Below are 19,112 nucleotides of genomic sequence, written 5' to 3'. Positions count from 1 at the left end.
GAAGTAATGAAAATGAGAGTGGAAATGAATGAAACAGAGACTAAAAAAACAATAGGAACAATCAATGAAACTAAGAGCTGGTTCTTTGAAAAGATAAACAAAATTGACAAACCTTTAGCTAGACTCACCAAGAAAAAAAGAGAGAAGGCTCAAATAAAATCAGAAATGAAGGAGAAGAAATTACAACAGACACCTCAGAAATACAAAGGATTATAAAATTATACTATGAAAAGCTATATGCTAACCCATTGGATAATCTAGAAGAAACGGATAAATTCTTAGACTTATACAGCCTTCCAAAACTGAATCAAGCAGAAACAGAGAATCTGAACAGACCAATCACAAGTAAAGAGATCGAAACACTAATCAAAAACCTCCCAAAAAACAAAAGTCCAGGACCAGACGGCTTCCCTGGTGTGTTCTACCAAACATTCAAAGAAGACTTAATACCTATCCTTCTCAAACTCTTCCAAAAAATTGAAGAGGAGGGGAAGCTTCCTAACTCATTTTTGAGGCCCACATTACCCTGATACCAAAACCAGACAAGGACAGCGCGCGCGCGCACGCGCGCACACACACACACACACACACACACACACACACCCCTTTCTAACTGAAGCACAGATAGAAGCAAAGCTCAACACGCCCTCAGCGACCTGTGGGACACACATTGGTCTGTATGTGAGACTTAGCTCCCAGAAAGGGGAGGGTGGCAGAAACAACAAAAAGAAACGATGTCCAAACCCTGCTAACGGGATGGAAACTTCACATGCACAGATCAGAGACGCCGGAGAAATCCCAGCAGGATTAACGCACAGGAAACCCCACCACAGCAGCCAAACCCAACTGCCGAAAACCAGTGTGCGAGGAAGCCCTGAAAGCAGCCGGAGGGAGAGTCACGTGACAGGCGGGGACGAGGACGACCCAAATCCACGTCAGAGACACCCTAAGGCAGAGATGACGGACGGCATCTGCGCAAAAGAAAAATCCCAGCAGCTAGGAAACCAGAGCTGCGGAAGAATCCTCAGAAGACGACGGTCGAAGGAAGGACGGTCAGCAGCCACCTCCTCTGAGCAACGTGAAGAAGCAAGAGGAGCCTGTCCTGGCAGAAGGACAGGACTCCCGTGGAGACCCGGGTCTGCGCCAAGGGTGTCGGAGACGGTAAACGTGGAGGTTAATGGTGAACACTCGTAAATTCTTCTAAATTTCTTCAAAAGATAATGGACTGTTTAAATAAAATAACCACGTGTCACGGTTGCAGTTGTTGACAAGGGTTGCAGAGAGGACAAGAGTGAAAACGTCCCCAGGGAACGTGGAGGCTGTGACCACAGCTGGGCACACACTCGTGTGGTCATCAGGGGGCACAGGATGGGTCCTTTTCTTCCCCTTCTTCTTTTCCAAATCATAGTTATTTTCCATTTAAAACAAGAAAAAGTGCCATGGGGGCACTCTTGGCGCCTGTGAAGGCTCCACTGGCCACTCCGGACACGTGAGGGCCACCCCCCAGTGGTACTGACGCTCAGCCCTTAGCCAGCACCAGAGCCCCTGAGCTGATGACGCTGCAGAGACTCTGGAGGGACAGATGGCTCAGGCCACCCCGTGGTCCACAATCCCACCCAACCAGGGCCCTCGGTGCACTGGAGACTCCAGGGGCTGGTGGAAAGGGTCTGGGGGGCCGAGGAAGACCCCAGGGGAGGGACCTGCTCAGCACAGCAGGGCTGGGACCTGTGCAGAGCTCGCTGTTGCTTCGAAGTCAACTCAGTGGCTCCATGCTTTCCTGAGAGGGGACTTCTCCAGCCTCTGAAAAAGAGAATTGGAAAAACAGCCAGCCCCCTGAACCAGAGAGAGGCCCGACACCGCGGGAGATGCAGGCCTGGGGCCTACGAGCAGGGCACACGGCACAGCCCGGGGCTGAGGCGCCCGGGAGTCAAGCCGCTTCCTGTGCCCGGTGACCTGGGTCCTGCTTCCTGAGGAGGTCGTGTCAGTCCGGCCTGAGCCCTCTGCCTGGGGACCTTCAGCTCCGCTGCAGACTTGGGTGCAGGAGCTGCGTGGGGCTGGCCCAGCAAGGGTCGTTTCTCTGACCAGCTGCAGGAGCACCAGCCCCCGCCAAGCCTCCTCTGCTGCAGGTCCATGTCCGGCCAACCTGCCCTTGGTGCTGTCCCCCTGGCCGCTGGCTTGGAGTGACCACTCTGGAGCCAAGGGTGGGGTGCTGTGAGGCTGTGTCCTGCAGGCCCTGGTGGCTGGAAACCGTGGAGGTGAGGGGAGGTCCTCCCAGACACGGTGGCCTGGCAGTCCTGACCCCCCAACACGGCAGGAAGAGGCTGCATGGCTCTGAATTAAATGGGGGGGGCCTGTGGAGCGGGAGGGCTGAGGCCCCTGATGCTTGGTCCACACGCCCACCATCCAGAATGTTCTGGCACGACAGGATTCTCAAGGCCTGACAGTGTTATCCGGGTGAGAACTCGGGAGCGCTCGCCGAAAAGCCGCCAACTGGCCATGAAGCCCTACACGCCTTCTGAGCAACGCCCGACCCTCCTGCGGGTCCCGCCTCAGTGGGTCCAGGTGGGGCCCTGGCACGCACGCATTTCCACAGACCCCTGGGTCACTCCAACGTCAGCCCAGCGGGGCCTGACCCAGAACTAGGGTTCAACAGCGCAGTTTGGGGACAAAACACTGGTTCTACTAAAGCATCCGGAGCTCTGAGGACTTGGAAATGTGGCCACGGGGATGTCAGGGGCTGTGCTGGGAGCCCTTGTCAGGCCGTTCCCTCCAGCTCCCCATCCAGCTGGATGGCTATGTCCTAATAAGGAAGATGGAATGTGGCGGTGAGCGCGTGGCCCCCGTGCGCTGAGGAGATCCTATCTTCTTTGTTCTTTCTCAGCATCGCTGCAGTGTCTCCTCAGAGGGAAATGAATCCATCACCCCGTCCATCCATGTTTACACCGGCCAGTGAGCTTCAACGTGCCCACAGTGCACGGTGCGGGCGGAGGGGGCCCTGAGACTGGGCAGGTGGATGAGCTGTGTGGGAGGAATCTCGGGCCTGGGAGACGCTGCTGCAGATGTTCCGGGATGAGGCAACAGCGACCTCACCCACAAAGGAAGGGGATGGGTTTCTGGAACCCCCTGCCGGGCTCGCAGCTCGCAAGCCTAGCAGAGGACGCACACGTGCTCGTAGGCACCTTCTGGGGCCAGGAGCCCCAGGCAGTTATCCTGTGACCCCAGCTCCGGGTGGGCCGCTCAGCGGCTGGTGGAGGTAGCTTTCTGCATCTGCAGCCGTGGAGATGGTCCCACTGTGAGCTGTCCCCAGGCCTCTGGCCAAAGTCACGGAGATTAGAAAGAGCAGGATGTGTGGGAGGTGGAGAAGGAGAGTCTGGTCTGGGATCTAAGACGAATCTGCTCCGACCAGGAGCCACACACTGACGAAGGCCCACTCCCACCTAGGATGGGGCGCCCTACCCAGCCCCACGGGGGAAGCAATCACTGCCCCCTCCAGGGTCTCTCCTTGGTGTGAGAGTGGGGGTCCGAGGCTGTGGTGGTATAGCTCTCCCATCGCTTCTCACGTGCGCCTCTCCAAGTAGACAATGGACCCGTGGCCTTGCAGAACCCCCTGGAACAGCTGTGTAAACCGAGCGTGGGAGGTGAACACGCTCACATCCTCTCCCGAAGGAATGAATGGAAGCAAACAACTAGAGACACCCCTCGGGGTCAAGGGCCCAGAGGCAGGAGCGCAGCCCCATCAGGGCATCACATGAACCCATGGTGCCCCTGGCATGGCGCTGCTCCCCAAGTGACCATCACGCTGGCCCAGTGCTGCAGGCCCGCGGAGAGACTGCGCCCTGCAGCCCCCACACTGCCTGCAAGGGGGCCAGACACATCACAGCTGGGCCAGCCGGCCATCCGTCCTCTCCGCACTAGCAGCTGAGGCCCGGCCCCTAATGGGGCATCAGACCAGGCCTCGAAGAAGAGCCACAGCCCTGGAGTTCTCCTGCCTTGTCCTGGGCACAGTGTGGGGCTGGGGAGGACAATGCCAGGGACACAGTTGGACCAGGGCCTTCAGGGAATGGAGGGCGAGTGTGTGGGCCAGCCTTCCAGAATAATGTCCAGAGCCGCAGGTTGGTGGCAAGGCCCTTCGAGGTCCAGCTCTGGCCCTCTCCTGCGAAGTGCTCCTGCGCCACCGCCATCCAGCATCATCCACCACTGTCCGTCCGGTCAGCAGACCCTGAAGCTGGGCTGAGACCCAGCTGTGTGGCCCGAGGCTGCTGGGAGCTGTCTACGCCTGAGCCCCGAGCCCCACCTCTGGGCGGCCCCCCTGCAGTGGAGGCGCGGTTCCCGGGCTAGGATTCTGACCTGCTGCCGGGCTGGGTCCAGGTAGCTGGTCCTTGTCCTGCCTCGCCTCGAGACTTGCGCCAAGCGCACTGTCAACAAGCAAGGGCATTTCGAGGTCGCTGGTTCAATGGTCAACACAAATATCCTCCTAAATCCGATTTGCAAGTAGCTGAACCCTTCCCACCTGCATTAGTAGCTCAATCTTCCTTCAATTATCTTTTCAAGTGATATGACCATTTGCTTTTCATTTCAGCATGTTAGAGCTGGGCTTTGGATTATTTCAGAGAACACAGGAGGCAGAAACCAGTCAGCGCAGCCCTGGGTCCCTGTAGGCCCAGTCAAATTTATGGCCCGAGAAGATCCCACTGGTCCTCGGCGTGTAAAAGCAGCCGAAGCAGCGGCTGGCTAATACCCCACAGTTCCATGCGGTTCTCAGTCGCTGTGGTAACCGTGAGGTCCCAGCAAACCTGCATTCCTGCCAAGGCTGTGTGCCAGGAAGGGTCCTCTGAGCCGCCTCGGAGACCGGATCCACGTTCTCCATTAGGAGGGGAAGGCGGGAGTCACGGGCTAGGTATCCTTGGACGACAAAGGGAGGTCCAGCGTGAGGCGGCGCCCATACTGGTGGACACTCGCAAGGATGCTCGGGCCTCAGCCTGGAGCCTCGTCCCGCCGGCTCCGGACCACGGAGCCACGAGGCCAAAGTATGCACAGGGCAGGCATGGTGCACGGCACCCCTGGCCTCCTGGGGGTGTCCCTCACTGGAGGCTAAGGGAGCAAGGGTCACCTTGCTCTGCCCCCCAGCCAAGTCCAGACTGTTTATGGATAAACTGTGGTGCATCCAGACAATGGAATGTCACTCAACAAGGAAGAGACTGAGCTCTCAAGCCACGGAAAGACATGCAGAACCTCCAGGCCATGTGACTGAGTGAGAGAGGCCAGTCTGAAGAGGCTCCGGCCTGCAGGATTCTGGATACAACGTTCTGGAAAAGGCAGGATTGAGGAGATAGTAAATAGATGAGTGGCTGTCAGGGGCTCGGGAGGAGGGGGTGGACAGGCAGAGCACAGGGTTTGGGGCAGTGACTTATCTGTATGACACTCTAACGGTGGATGCCGGACAGCCCAGAACCCACAGCAGCAGGGCGGAGCCCAGATGTCAACTCTGGGCTTCAGTGAGTGACAAAGTATCGACGCTGGCTGGTTAGCTGTAACAAACGTATAGCACTAACGCGCGACGCGACGGTCACGACGGGAAATTGCGGGGGCAATGAGAACGCCACACTCTCTGCTCAGTTTCTCTGTAAATCTAAAACTGTCCTGAAAAGAAGTCTATTAAGCAAAAGACAAAGCAAATTAGAGCTGAAACACTGGAGCAGTCAGGGCAGGCGGGGAGAGGTGGGTAAAAGAGTTGAAGCCTTCAGGCCGTCAAGGCGCAGAGATGGGGGTTAATCAGACTCTCGGTTCTAACCAGGCACGGACTCCCTTGAAAGAGACCGAGCGTATAACTTACTCATGAAGGGAGGGAAAATAATGGAATGAGAAAAATCTCAACAGAAAGCTAAAATGGACAAGAGGAAAACACAGGGATGTGGAAATAAACCGAGATGCACCGGTGGGGAGGGGGATGCGAGCCTCAGTCTGAAGAAGGGTCTTGCTCTGTGCCGTGACTCAAGCGAGGCACACGGAGACGGGACACAGACCCAGACTCTGCGAAATCAGAGGACATCACGACTTCTGTTTGGACAATAAATTTGGAAACAGAAGAAATAGACAAATTCCCAGGAAAATGTTTGCTATTAAAATTGCCTCCAGGGCCGGCCCCGTGGCTTGGCGGTTAAGTGTGCGTGCTCCGCTGCTGGCGGTCCGGGTTCGGATCCCGGGCGCGCACCGATGAACTGCTTCTCTGGCCATGCTGAGGCCGTGTCCCACATACAGCAACTAGAAGGATGTGAAGCATGACATACAACTATCTACTGGGGCTTTGGGGGAAAAATAAAAAAAAATAAAAATAAAAAATAAAATAAAATTGCCTCCAGAAGAAATGCCAACCCTGCGTGTCTGACAGCTGGGAAAGGTGTTGAATCCGTGTCACAAAGGCCCTGTGACGCCCGGCGGCATATGCGGGAGCCACCGTCTGTCCCCTGAGTGCCTTCAGGGACAGGCCTGCCCTCGATGAGCTTTCTGAGGTGACAGTAAGAACCTGACACAGCAGAGCCAGCTTGGCCATGAGGACAGAACGCCACAGACAGGTCACGTCCCCTGACGACCACGCAGAACCAGACGGTACAAGTGGTTCGCAGCGACACATGAAGACACGCAGTGTGAGGGAGTGGAGTGTATCCCAGAAGTGTAAAACAGCACAGCATTAGCAGAATTAGTGTAATTCACCACATTAACAAATTAAAGGAAAAAACCGTGATCTCACCACTGGTGGAGAAAAAACCATTTGCTAAAGTCCAACATCCATTCATGACTAAAGGTACCCAAAACAAGCAACACAAAACTTGACTTCCTAGTAAACCAGAAATAAAACAGATCTTGATCATGGTGGCCACAAAAAGCCAACCCACAGCCTAAGTCAGGCTCCCACCAGGCCCTGGGATGCTGGAAGCATCTCCTTGGCAATCGGGGGAGGCCCGTGCCTGCTGCACCTGCAATAGGACCCCCAGACAGGGAAGGAAGAGAGACGGAAGCACAGCTCGCAAGATGACGCGGGGCCGCCACTCTTCACGTGACTCTTCTGGGCCTGCAGCCACGGTTGGGACTGAGAGGTGCAGAGGAACGACGAGTACGGACAGTCACATTCAGGCGACAGAGAGGAAGGAGTTCAGTTCAAACCTTCCATGTACAGCACCAACAACAGAAAGAAGGTTCCTAGGAACGAAGCTGCCCCAGTGTGTATGGAAACGTAGTTATGTGGATGTCACACGTCCCCTGGGGGATTAAAGGGACCTAAACAGCTGGAGTGGCAAATCCCTGGTCCTGGACAGGAAGACGACCCTGTAGGGATGTCGGCTCTTCCCGCCAGACTCGACACGACCTCGTCTGCGTCAGGGAAACGCCATCAAGCCACAAGCAGACCACCCTCATGCCCAGCACGGCTCCAGCGAAGACGAGCAGCAGCAGCAGTGCTGGCGAGGACATGCCGCCTGGAGCTCCCCGGCACGCTGCAGGGTGAGGGGACAATGGGGCAGCCTGCAGTCACACACTGCTGCCCTGTGACAGAGCCCTTGGAAGACGGCAGGTTTACTCGTCACGGTGAGACCTGCAAACCCCAGATGTCCGTCGACAGAGGGGCAGGTAAGTCAGCAGCGGGATACTCGTACACGGGACGGCTCGGGAAAGAGGGAGCAGCCGACACACAGGCGAACACCACAGGCGACCTCAGCTGAGATGCCAGCGAGGCAGCTCCAGCACAAGGGACCCTCTGCGCCCGTGGACTGGGGTCCAGGGCAGGCAGGAAGAGCCCAGTGTGTGGAGCAGCACGGGCACCTCTCATCTGGAAAGGGTGCTCCGGGGTGCATTTCACAGGGTGTGGGTTAGACCTTGATAAAAACAATAAACACAACACAGAAACTGAAGATCCCAACATGTATTTTTTGGGAACCGACAGGCGGATGCTCACGTGTAGAGTGGGCCTTGGGCTCACCTGGAACAGGATCTGTAAGGCCCCGTGGAGGATGCACATCCGCCGTCCGAGGAAGACAAAGAAGGGCACCACGAGCTCCAGGAAGTGGTTGCCGACCGTCTCGAGGCGGTGGACCCACCATGGAGAGCGGTGCAGGAAGTAGGCCGCGGGGTTGGGCACCGGCTGCGTCTGCGGGAGAGAGGGAGGCCCGTGAGCTGAGCCTGGGAACCCGCCCCCCAGGGGACCCTGCCACCCCAGCCCTGCCCACTTGGTACCCACTGGCCGGTCTAGGAGGGCGAGGGGGGCTTTTGCAGGAAGGTCATGGCTGGTGCCATCCTGGCCGGGAAAGGCACAAGGAGGCTGGCGCCACAGCCCTTCCTCCAGCAGCTCACCCAATGCCAAGAGGTGAGTCACCAAGACGGGACGATGGTGTCTCGGCCTTCTCTACCTGCCTGGTTTCCTGTACTTCTGATACTGACCCCCACCCCCCTTCAGGAGGCCCCTGATGGCCCTGGTGACGTGGGAGCTCACATGCGGGGTCAGAGCCCGGAGAGCCCTGGGTGAAGGGGCAGGGCACGTGGGAAGGGGGTAGCTCTGAGGGAGCCCACGTCTCAGGCCGATGCCCACGTGGCGGACTTCCACTGGGAGCCTGCTGAGCGGGGTCCTGGCCCCGCGTGTGTGTTTCTGGGAACGGCCAGCACATGAGTGTGGGGTGGGTGGGTGCAGCATGTCCCAGGAGGCCCACGTGTTGACTCAGCCGTGATGCTGGCCGCCCTAGAGCCCAGCTGACAGGCCTGCACCTCTGACCACAGGGCCCTGTCCTCCCTCAGCCACCCAGCAGCAGCTGAGACCAGAAGCAGGCCACGTGGCCGACTACCCTCAAGAGGGGCCAACTGTGCTGACGCCGTGTGGGGCTGGGGCACGTTCCCTGGTGTGGACAGCCTGCTGTGGGTGAGGGGCGTGGTCTCCCTGCGCGCAGCTGCCCTCACAGACCTGCCTTCCCGTCTTCGGAGAGATCTGCGATTCCATGAAGGGTGTGCGGCCACCGTGCCCCCCACCACCCAGGCCTGGGAACTTGGGGGTCTGAAAGCAGACGCGGGGGAGCCTGCCGAGGGCCTCGCTCCTCCTTATGCTGCCGAGCACAGTCTGAGCACAGGCCTCCTGAGATGCACTTCTCCCTCCTGGGACTTATGTTCTCTGCACAGGCAATCTCACACACACACACGCAGATACACGCACACGCAAGCACATGCACACCCCGCAGACACGAAGGCCGCTGTGTGGGGTGGCGACGTCCACGTCAGAGGGAGACAAGTGGCTGACAGTGGTTGTGCCAGCATGGTTCCAGTTTTGAAACCTAACAATGTTTCTGATAATGTTAAATGGACTTCAGTGTCATAGACGGTTTAGATCCCAGCAGAAGGAAGTGCCCTCCTGCAGCTGCTACTGCAGCACCATCCCCCCCACAGCCACGTGGGTCCCCCCATACGGCCCCTCATCTGTCCTCCCACCTGCCCTGCGGCCCCAGGCACGGGCACGGCTGCAGCCTGACCCTGGATTTGCTGTGGACACAAGGAAGCGCCTGCTGTGCGGTGGGCACGGGGAGGTGACGGCTGAATCCACAGGGACACTGGTAGCAGTGCACTTGCCTGGGTGCCCTGAAGAGCCTCCCACCTGACACTCAGGGCAGCGGGAACAGATGAGAGATAGTGAGAGAAAGCGACGAAAAAAGGTGGCCCCGGCCCCCACAGCTCAGGGGCGGAGGTGGCTCCAGGTAGGACAGCCTAGGGGGAAGGGCCACCGTCCCCTCCGGGAAAGTGTTTTTCTGCTAACTTCTCATTTGGACTCGATTTCCGACTTACAGAAGTTAGAACAGTACAGAAAAGCCCTGGACGCGCGACTCCCCGTGTTTCCACCCCCATGCTCCACCCCTCACATGCATGTGATTCGGGCCCTCCGAGGGCAGCCCTGCGCCCTGATGCTCCCCCGTGACACTCCCAACCGGGAGGGCTCTCATGGCGCGGGGTCACGACTGGGGACTCAGGACTGACGCTGGCCTGCCCCGAGGGCCTGACTCCTGCAGGTGCCTGAATGATGCCTCTTTATTACGCTGCCTTTGGCTCCCACGTCCAGTCCCCTAACCTGAGTTTCAGGACGCTCCAGAGCACAGCTCACTGGCAGCTCGTTCCTCGCGGTGGCTCTGGGGCACACGTTTGGCAGGAAGACCCCAGAGATGACACGTGTCCTTTCTGGGGCCCAGGGGTCTCGCCTGGATCTCTGGGTGAGGGTGTCGGCAGGGTCCTTCTGGCAGAGCTGCACGTGCCCTCTGAGTAGTTTGAGGCTGTGAAATGACCTGTCTCCCCCGATTTGGCAGTTTCAGAGTCCTTCGATGATTCCTGCGGGTGGTCTGTGGCATCTGCACGGTTGAGGTCCGGGTCCGCTGTTCCTCCTGCAGTTGTGAGCTGGTGTTTCGCTGTAAGGAGAAGCTGCCCCTCCTCCCCACGCACTTGCTTGTGCCGGTGTGGATGTGTAGGTTATTTCATTCAGGGGGTGGTGATCCTTCACTGTCATTTATGTTGATGTGTCCATACCACCTTCTGAGTTTCCCTACTCTCTGGCACTAAAGGTGCCCTGGGGTCACCTGCACCCCCCCACCCGCTCCAGCCCTTGGCACAGCCATTTCTCTGAGAAGCCCTGGTCCCTCTGCCTGGAGGCTGCATTAGGAACCCAGCCTGGGCCAGGCATTGCTGTCTCTGGGCCCCTTGGTGGGCACAGCTGGGAGACGTGTGAGCCTGTGTCATTGGTTCCACATCCACACCCATCTGGCCTGCAGACGTCTGTGTCTACCTGTATTCTGAGCAGATTTCTGCAGCTCTGGGGGGCCCAGCAGGCCTTGCCGCATCTTTCCCCAGGAGCTCCCAGTAACTAACGCCTGTGTCCACTTGTGAACGCGGAGGGTCGACGATGGAGGGGCAAGGGGATGCAGGGCTGTGGGGGGGCGACACGGTGGGCAGGCGGGCAGCAGAACTGTGGGGTAGCCTTGCTCAAAGGCCCGTGTTTCCTGACCATGGATTTGCCACAAGCCAGTTAGGGCCTGAGTGGAGTGAAGCCACCATGATCTGAGATTGGAGATGTCCTGGTGGTCAGCAAGCAACCTCACTCAACAAAACAGGCAGCATCAAGAGCAGGTCCAAACATTTCAGCTTTTCCTAAATAGCAGAGCTTTTCCTGGATGCGGTGTGTGCGTCTGTAGGAGTGAGGTGTGTGTGTGCAAGTGTGTGAGCGACAGAGTGAAATGTGCTCATGAGCGAAATGTGTGCGTGCGTGATGGTGTGAGGTGCGTGCATGTGAGTGTGTGAGAGGTGTGTGTGCGTGCGAGAGCGAGGTGTGTGTGTGTGAGAGGTGTGGGTGCGAGTGAGGTGTGTGTGCAAGTGCGAGGTATGTATGCGTGCGAGTGAGAGCAAGGTGTGTGTGCATGCACGAGTGTGTGAGAATGAGGTGTGTGTGCACACGTGACTTGTGAGAGCGAGGTGTGTGCACGCGTGTGTGAGAGTGAGGTGTGTGTGTGCGTGAGGTGTGCGCACACAAGTGTGTGAGCGCGAGGTGTGCACACGCACGCACAGGTGAGCAAGGTGTGTGCGTGTGAAGGTGTGAGTGAGGTGTGTGCACGCATGTGAGCGAGGTGTGCACGCATGTGGGTGACAGCGAGGTGTGTGCACATGCGTGTGCGCACGTGGGTGTGAGCAAGGTGTGTGCACATGGGTGTGTGAGAGCGAGGTGTGTGTGCACGGTTCTGTGGGAGCAAGGTGTGCACGCGCAGGTGTGTGAGAAAAGTGTGTACGCGCAGGTGTGTGAGCAAGCTGTGTACATGCGTGGGTGAGCAAGGTTCGTGCGCATCTGTGGTGTGAGAGCAAGGTGTGCGTGCATGCGAGCATGAGGTGTGTGTGTGAGTAGGTGTGAGAGCGATGTGTGCATGCACGTCGATGTGTGAGAGCGAGGTGAGGGCGCGTGCACAGGTGTGTGAGTGAGGTGTGTGCGCGTGCGTGTGAGGAAGGTATGCGTGCGCGGGTGTGAGAGAGCCCGGTGTATGTGTGCGCGTGGGTGAGAGCGAGATGCCCTGGACAGGAAGGTGCGGCTGACAGGGGGCCCAGGGGGCCCTGTGCATGGCGCCAGCCGACCACAGCCGGGTGTGCTCCGGCGGCCCCTCCTGTGGGAACCCTGTGGGGAGGGGGACCCTGTTAAGAGGCTCCTTCTCTGCAGACCTGGAAGAACGCCCCAATGGGCAGGAGGTACACAACCACCATGCCTTGTTCCCCGAGTCCACGAGCCCTCGGTTAGACCTCAGGGTTGGGTTTCAGTGAGTGGCCGGTGGCGGGCCAACTCTTGGTGGCACACACAGGTCAGGGCAGCGCGCCGGCTCTGCCCGGGTTTGGGCAGAGGGACGTGTGACCGGTGCACTGGTCGGGGCTGAAAGCCTCTCTCTTACAACAGCCACAGGCCCTGGAGGAAGCACGTTTTGACAAGACGGCCGCACCCTGCCCACCGTGAGTGGAGGCTGGAATGGGAGCCCCCCCCTACCCTGTGGGCTCCTGTCATCAGCACAGCTCCTCCGCCCGCGCCCACCAGAGAGAGGGGGGAGGCCCCGGACCCTCTGCATCCCCCTCCCCAGGTAAACAAAGGCAGCAGCACGGTTACGAAAGGTGGGACGGTGTGCTCGCTGCGTCCACTGCCATGTTAGCGTCTGTCCCCAGCTCCAGGCTGAGCTGGCCCTGACCCACCTACCTGTGCAGAGAGCATGAATTCCGTGGGGACGGCTGGCCCAGCTGTGGCCCCAGGATTTCTCTTGTTCTCACCCCAGGCCCTGCGGTGAAAAGTGCACCACGTTCCCGGGCCAGAGAGACCGGATTTCATCGATCCAGTCAAAGACCGGCCCAGGGCAGGCATCACCCACCCAGGGAGGGCACTTCTCCACTGGCTTGGAGGTGGGGCGGCCATGCAGCAAGGATGTGGGGGGCACCAGGGGCTGGGAGCGGCTGGCTGGCAGCCAGCAGGAAAATGCAGACGTTGAGCAGAAACGCTCCCGACAGTCCTCCTTGTCCCCATCAGGTCCTCGAGACGCCGGGTGAGGAGAGCCACAGGCAGGCTGGGGCCTTGTGACAGGAACTGCAGGTGAGGTGGCAGCGCTCACCGTGGCACCCGGCTGCCCTGTTGGGGATCTGGCCAGAACCGGGGGTGCAGTTAGCATGGCCTACACGCGGTGGCCGCGAGTTCACCGGAGCCAGGGCGTCGTCCAGCTTGGTCCTGGGCCGAGGTTGCCGGCCAGCCGGGCACGGGGCCCACCTGCCCACGCTGCCTTTGGGCCCTGTTTTCTCTCCTGAGGCTTCTGCCACGCTGAGACCCCAGACCCCCAACCCTGGGACCCAGGTTTGGCCAACACTCAGGTGAGCTGGATGGCAGAGGTCCTCACCCCGAGGTGGCAGGCATGCAGGTGGGGCTCCCTGGGCACCTGCTCATGGGTGAGCACAGCACATGCCCCTGGACGTGGCCTCCCCGTTCACTGTCACATGGCACTGACCACCCACGGGGTCCTCTGGACAAGAGGGCCCCGCCCCTCCCGCTTTGGAGTGGGCTGTCCAAGGCTGACCGACGAGCACCAAGGACTTTGTGCCAGTTGTGCAGAAAAGCCTCTTCCGCTGGGCCCTTTCCGAAAAGCTGCGTGTGTGTGTGTGTGTGGTGGGGCCTCCTCGCTCACGGCTCCAAGCCAGCGACAGGACGCTCTCGAGAATCAACAGGAGAGAGACATGGTCTGTGAGGGGAAGGAGCCCACAGCATGGGAGAGGACGGGTTTCTGTTGCATCCTCGGAGCAGAGCCACTCCTTCGGGGGTCACTGCACTGATGGTCTCCTTTGCTCATCAGGAGCGCCATCCCCCGTCTGGGAGGAGCGGGGCCCTCTGCATCCCGTGGGGGCTTCTCAGGGAGCCCGAGTGGAAGTCCCAGGTGCATCTCCCCGATGGGCAGCCCCCGCTACTTGTATGACGTGTACAAAAGTAAGAAAAACAAACCACTCGCTGGTGTGCTCGCTGGCTCGCAGCCGGGGAGGGAAGCCAGGCTCTTTGCTCTTTCCTGAACGAGGCGCAGGGAGAGGCGCCCTGCCGGGTGCGGATGCAGTCGGCAGGGCGCCTGAGACGGGGCAGCAGGTGGCAGAGAGCAGGCTCAGCACCGTCTCTGAGATGCTCCCCCACAGAAGTGGAGAGTCTGGGTCTGAGCAGAGAAAGCCGGGCTCCCCGCGACCCAGCAGGACCCTGATGAGAGGCCCCGCCGGCAAGCAGCAACCTCCCCTCCACCCGTGTTCCCGGGGGGCTTCAGCCTTTTTCGTTTCTTGAACTTCAATGCATGTTTCTGCAGTTGGGGCAGATTTTTAGGAATCGCATCCCTGAATCAGGGAAGGTTGCCCTGGGTTTTGTGAGTAATTTTGTGTTCTTCAGGGGAGACCGAGTAAGACACATCTTCTCAGGTGGCCTGGCATGCCTGGGCCACAGGGGACGGCCGACTAGCGGGCGACTCCCCAGCTAGCGGTGGGAGGCTGGGTGGAGGGGTGGCAGCAGCCACTTTGTGGAGACCTGGGTGCTAAGGAGGGATGTCAGGTTTTAAACAGGGGAAGAACATAAGCCGGAGCAGCAGCTGCACATCCGTGTTACTTCAAGTTTCCGGGGGCTCCTCAGATCTCGTGGGCGAGATGCTGTGAAGAAGAGGGACCTGCTCGATGGTGTGGCCCAATGGTGCAGGGGGGCCCACATGGGCGTGGTCAGGGAGGGGCTGGAAGACGGGACGCAGCGGCTCCCGCGTCTGTGGTATGAGCCCCAAAGCAGGCCCCATGCCCTCGGCCCACGTGGGGCTTCACTGGGCCACACACAAGAACAAATGCGGTGACTGTGATGGTGGCCATCTCCTCCAATGTGGAATTCCTTGAAAGGGAGGCTCTATTTTCTGAGGGTCTGCACCACCCTCGAGGGGCTCCGCTTCCCTGGGGGGCACCGGTCAGGCTCCTTCTGGGATTTAAGACCTGCAGGGGTGGGTGTGTCAGGACGGGGCCTGCTCTGTGCACTGACCTCTAAAGGCACCAAGGTTGGGCCGTACCCTGCCGGCAAGGGTCCCGAGGCCTCACTTCTCCTGCAAGCCCAGGACAGAGTTTTATTTTTGTTTGCACTGAAGCTGGAGAAAAACACCAGGTCATAAAATCTGGCTGTGAACCATGGAAGTGGCGACTGAAACATCGCACCCCATAAAGCACAGGGAAGGAGTGCCTGGTGCTGCCCTGCCGGCCATGCTCACTCATGGCCACAACGCGTGCGTCGGGAGCACAGCCCAGCCCAGGCGCCGGGGCGGCCGACCCGGACCCGTAGCTTTTACGGTTGGCTCCCCTAAACAGAGACAGTTTCGAGCAAGAAAAACGTGAAGCATGATGACAGCCGTCTGGGGACTTGGCAGGTAATGAACCTTTGGGGGAGTGATGTGACTTCCTGCAGGGAACCAGCCCGCCTCCAGTGCCCGCCCCCGGGCCCCTGGTGAGAGGTCCCAGAACAGAAACAGTTTTCAGCCAGTTTCCCATTTTAGGCACTAAGAATTTACGTGTTTGGGGTTTTATTGAGAAAGGGAACACAGTGATTCTTGTCTCGAGAATGAGTTTCTTAAAACTTGCAAGCTCCACATATTCCGTTTTCTGTTTTAATAGAAAACTCTGTGGCCTGCGCCCACTCCCTGCCGATCAGGGCCCCTCGGCCCTCACAGAGCCAGGAGGTGAGGTGTCCATGGGAAGGCAGCATCGCCAGGTGCCGGGAACATGCCCCGAAGTCCAAGTCCTTGGTCTGGTTTTCGGGGTGGGGGTGTTTCCTCGGACGCTGGAGGTATTGATGAGTGTCCTGGGGATGTGGAGGTGTCTGTGCATTTGCGGCTCCCCGACAGGAGGGGAAGAGGAGATGGCTTACACTTCTCAAGTGAAGGCTCTGGATAAAAAGCTAAGACCTGTATGTTCTCAGGTACAGCTCTGGTAGTGGCCCCCCATGGGCACCGGGAGGGCAGGGCCTCAGTGTCGGGGGCCAAAGGCTCTTCCCCCAGGAGACCAAAGAGACACACTGTGGCATTGCCTTGTGGGTGCTCATCTCGTGAACATGAGCCACCCTAAGGCTGCTCCACTCCCCTCCAGGGCGACTGGGAATGGAGGAAACAGAGAAAGGAGTTGGAAAGGTGCCGATAATCAGCAGCGCACATGGGCTGGGGCCATCAACACCCATGTACGGGAGAGTGGACAGTGTGCCATCAGGTCCTCCACGGTCGGGCTCCCAGACCTGCCATGCACCGCCACCCACCGGGCGCACACCCATCTGACCAGAGGGGAGTGGGTCCAGAGAGCTGACAATGAAGCAGCGGCAGCTTTAAAGGACCAGAGCAACCTGTCAACCCAGAATTCTATACCCGCCAAAAAGCTCTTCAAAAATGAAGGGGAAATGGAGAGTCTTTCAGAAAAGCTGAAAGGATTCATCACCAGCAAACTCACACTTGAGAAATGGGAAGAAAAATGGTAACAAAGGGAAATAAGGTCTACACAGAGGGGGAAAAGCCTGGGAGACGTAAGCAGGTAGATAAACAAACAAGGTTATCTTTCCAATTTAGTGAGATACCTGCAGAGGACAATTTGACTGTTTAAACAGAACAACAATGACATGGCATATGGTTTCTGTAAAGCAGATGGTGACACGCTGGCAAAGGGGCCGGGAGGGGGTCCAGTCCTGTCACCTGTTATGAAACATACAGTTATCACTTGAGGGTGAGCTTGATGGACAAAGACCCCAAACTGCAGACCCCAAACAACCTCAAAAATAAAACCACAGAGTTACAGCTAGTAAGCCAAGAAAGGAAACAAAAAGGAGTCGTAAAAACATTAGAATAACCCAAAAGCAGCAGAAAAAGATGAAAAAAGGAACAAAGAGCAGGTGGGAGAAATGAAAACAAATGGCAAGATGATGGACTACAACCAGCTCAAAGTCCCATCCGATACAAATGACCCAAATACACAATTAAAAGGCAGGATCTGTCATGTTGGATAAAAATCAAGACCCGGCTACACACGGCCTATAAGAGACACTTCAAATATGAAGACATGTGGTGAAGCATGAACGCTTGGAAGAGCACACACTCTGCAAACACTAGTCAAAAGAGAGCTGGAGTGACCACACTAACATCACACAAAGCAGAGCAAATCATATCATCAGGAACAAAACGTCATTTCCTACTGCTACTGGGGTCAGTTCATCAGGAGGTCACAACACTCAAACATTTATGCACCTAATAACAGAGCTTCGAAATGCCCAAAGCAAAAATGGACAGAACTGCAAGTAGACATAGACAAATCCACAGTTCTAGTCAGAGATTTCAATCCCCCTTCAATACGTGATAGGGCGAATAGACAAAAAATAAGTAAGGATGTAGACGATGTGAAAACATGATCAACCAGCTTGACAACGAACATTTCTAGAACACACAATGTACGTTCCTTTTTGGGCTCAAATGGAACATTCACTAAGATAGACCATATTCTAGGCCACAAGACAAGTCTGAATAAATTTTTCTTTTTTTTTTGTGAGGAAGATCAGCCCTGAGCTAACATCTATGCTAACCCTCCTCTTTTTGCTGAGGAAGACCAGCGCTGAGCTAACATCTATTGCCAATCCTCCTCCTTTTTTTCCCCAAAGCCCCAGTAGATAGTTGTGTGTCATAGTTGCACATCCTTCTAGTTGCTGTATGTGGGACGCGGCCTCAGCATGGCTGGAGAAGCGGTGCATCGGTGCGCGCCTGGGATCCGAACCCAGGCCGTCAGTCGCGGAGTGCGTGCACTTAACCACTAAGCCAGGGGGCCGGCCCTGAATAAATTTTAAAAGATTCAAGTCACATAAAGTATGTTCTCTGACAATAAAGGAATTAAATTAGAAATCAATAACAGGGGCCGGCCCCCTGGCTTAGTGGTTAAGTGTGCGCGCTCCGCGACTGGCGGCCTGGGTTCAGATCCCAGGCATGCACCGATGCACCGCTTCTCCAGCCATGCTGAGGCCGCGTCCCACGCACAGCAGCTAGAAGGATGTGCAACTATGACACACAACTATCTACTGGGGCTTTGGGGAACAAAAAAAAGAGGAGGATTGGCAATAGATGTTAGCTCAGAGCCGGTCTTCCTCAGCAAAAAGAGGAGGATTAGCATGGATGTTAGCTCAGGGCTGATCTTCCTCACAAAAAAAAAAAAAAGAAATCAATAACAGAAAGATAGCTGGAAAATTCCCACATATTTCGGAACTCAGTCACACACTCTAACTAGCCTTCATGGAGTTCACATTCCGGTGTATATTATGTCACTCAATTCTCACGACAACCCTGGGTTCTTATTAATTTAAAGTTGGGAAAACAGAATTTGAACAGTTAGGTAACTTGCTCAGGATCATATAAACCAGAAACGGGTGCCCGAGAGGGCGGGCAGCATGAGTTTGTGTAAAGAGTGGGCAGTCATGTGGACCTGGGTTCAAGTTTGGGTGCTCCTAATCTGGAGCTCTCTGCTGGAAAGCACCGACCATCACTGACCCTCAGGCCACACCCCCACCCTTCTGGACTTAGCCTTGATGTGGCAGGGCTTCCCTTCTGGGTGATCCCAGGGTGTGGGCGCCACCAAAACCACCCTGCGGTCAGTAACCCAGCCAGGCCGTGTCCCCCTGAGGGCCCTGACATTCCCCAGGCCCAGCACTGACCTGCCCTCCAGGCCCCAGTGCACATAAAACATTTTGTTCTCACAAAATCAATAAAATAGCCCATGGAGAAAGCAAATAAGCTACAATCCACAGCCTACTGCAGGTAACCCAGTCCCAGCTTCTGTCACATCACCCTTGATTAAATTGTTTGCAGATTAGCAGGCCCCTGTCTCTAAGGGCACTCGGTGACCCCCATCCAATTACAGTATAAAACAGCTGGTAGCCCATGTCCCGGGGTCACAATTAAAAGCAGGATCCACTGGCCCGAGACACAAACGGAAGCGTCTCGTGCTGGGGGCGGGTCTGGAGTGCTGTAGGAAGAAGGTTCTGCTGTGCCTGTGCGTGGGGTGAGTGGAGCAACCCCTGCTGT

At 57.3% G+C, this 19,112-nt stretch overlaps 1 protein-coding gene across 1 annotated transcript in view; it reads right to left on the bottom strand.

Moving 5' to 3' along the window:
* Nucleotides 1-19,112, bottom strand: part of LMF1 (lipase maturation factor 1) — a 106,687-nt gene that overhangs the window by 10,093 nt on the left and 77,482 nt on the right. The window contains exon 6 of the mRNA XM_058570426.1: nucleotides 7,973-8,140. Within this exon, the coding sequence (XP_058426409.1) occupies nucleotides 7,973-8,140 (168 nt within the window). The remainder of the gene's footprint in view (nucleotides 1-7,972; nucleotides 8,141-19,112) is intronic.

The sequence above is a fragment of the Diceros bicornis genome, chromosome 26, assembly GCF_020826845.1.
Source record: "Diceros bicornis minor isolate mBicDic1 chromosome 26, mDicBic1.mat.cur, whole genome shotgun sequence".
Classification (NCBI taxonomy): domain Eukaryota; kingdom Metazoa; phylum Chordata; class Mammalia; order Perissodactyla; family Rhinocerotidae; genus Diceros; species Diceros bicornis.
Note: the sequence above shows the minus strand (reverse complement) of the source record. Positions and strands in the feature narration are given on the sequence as shown.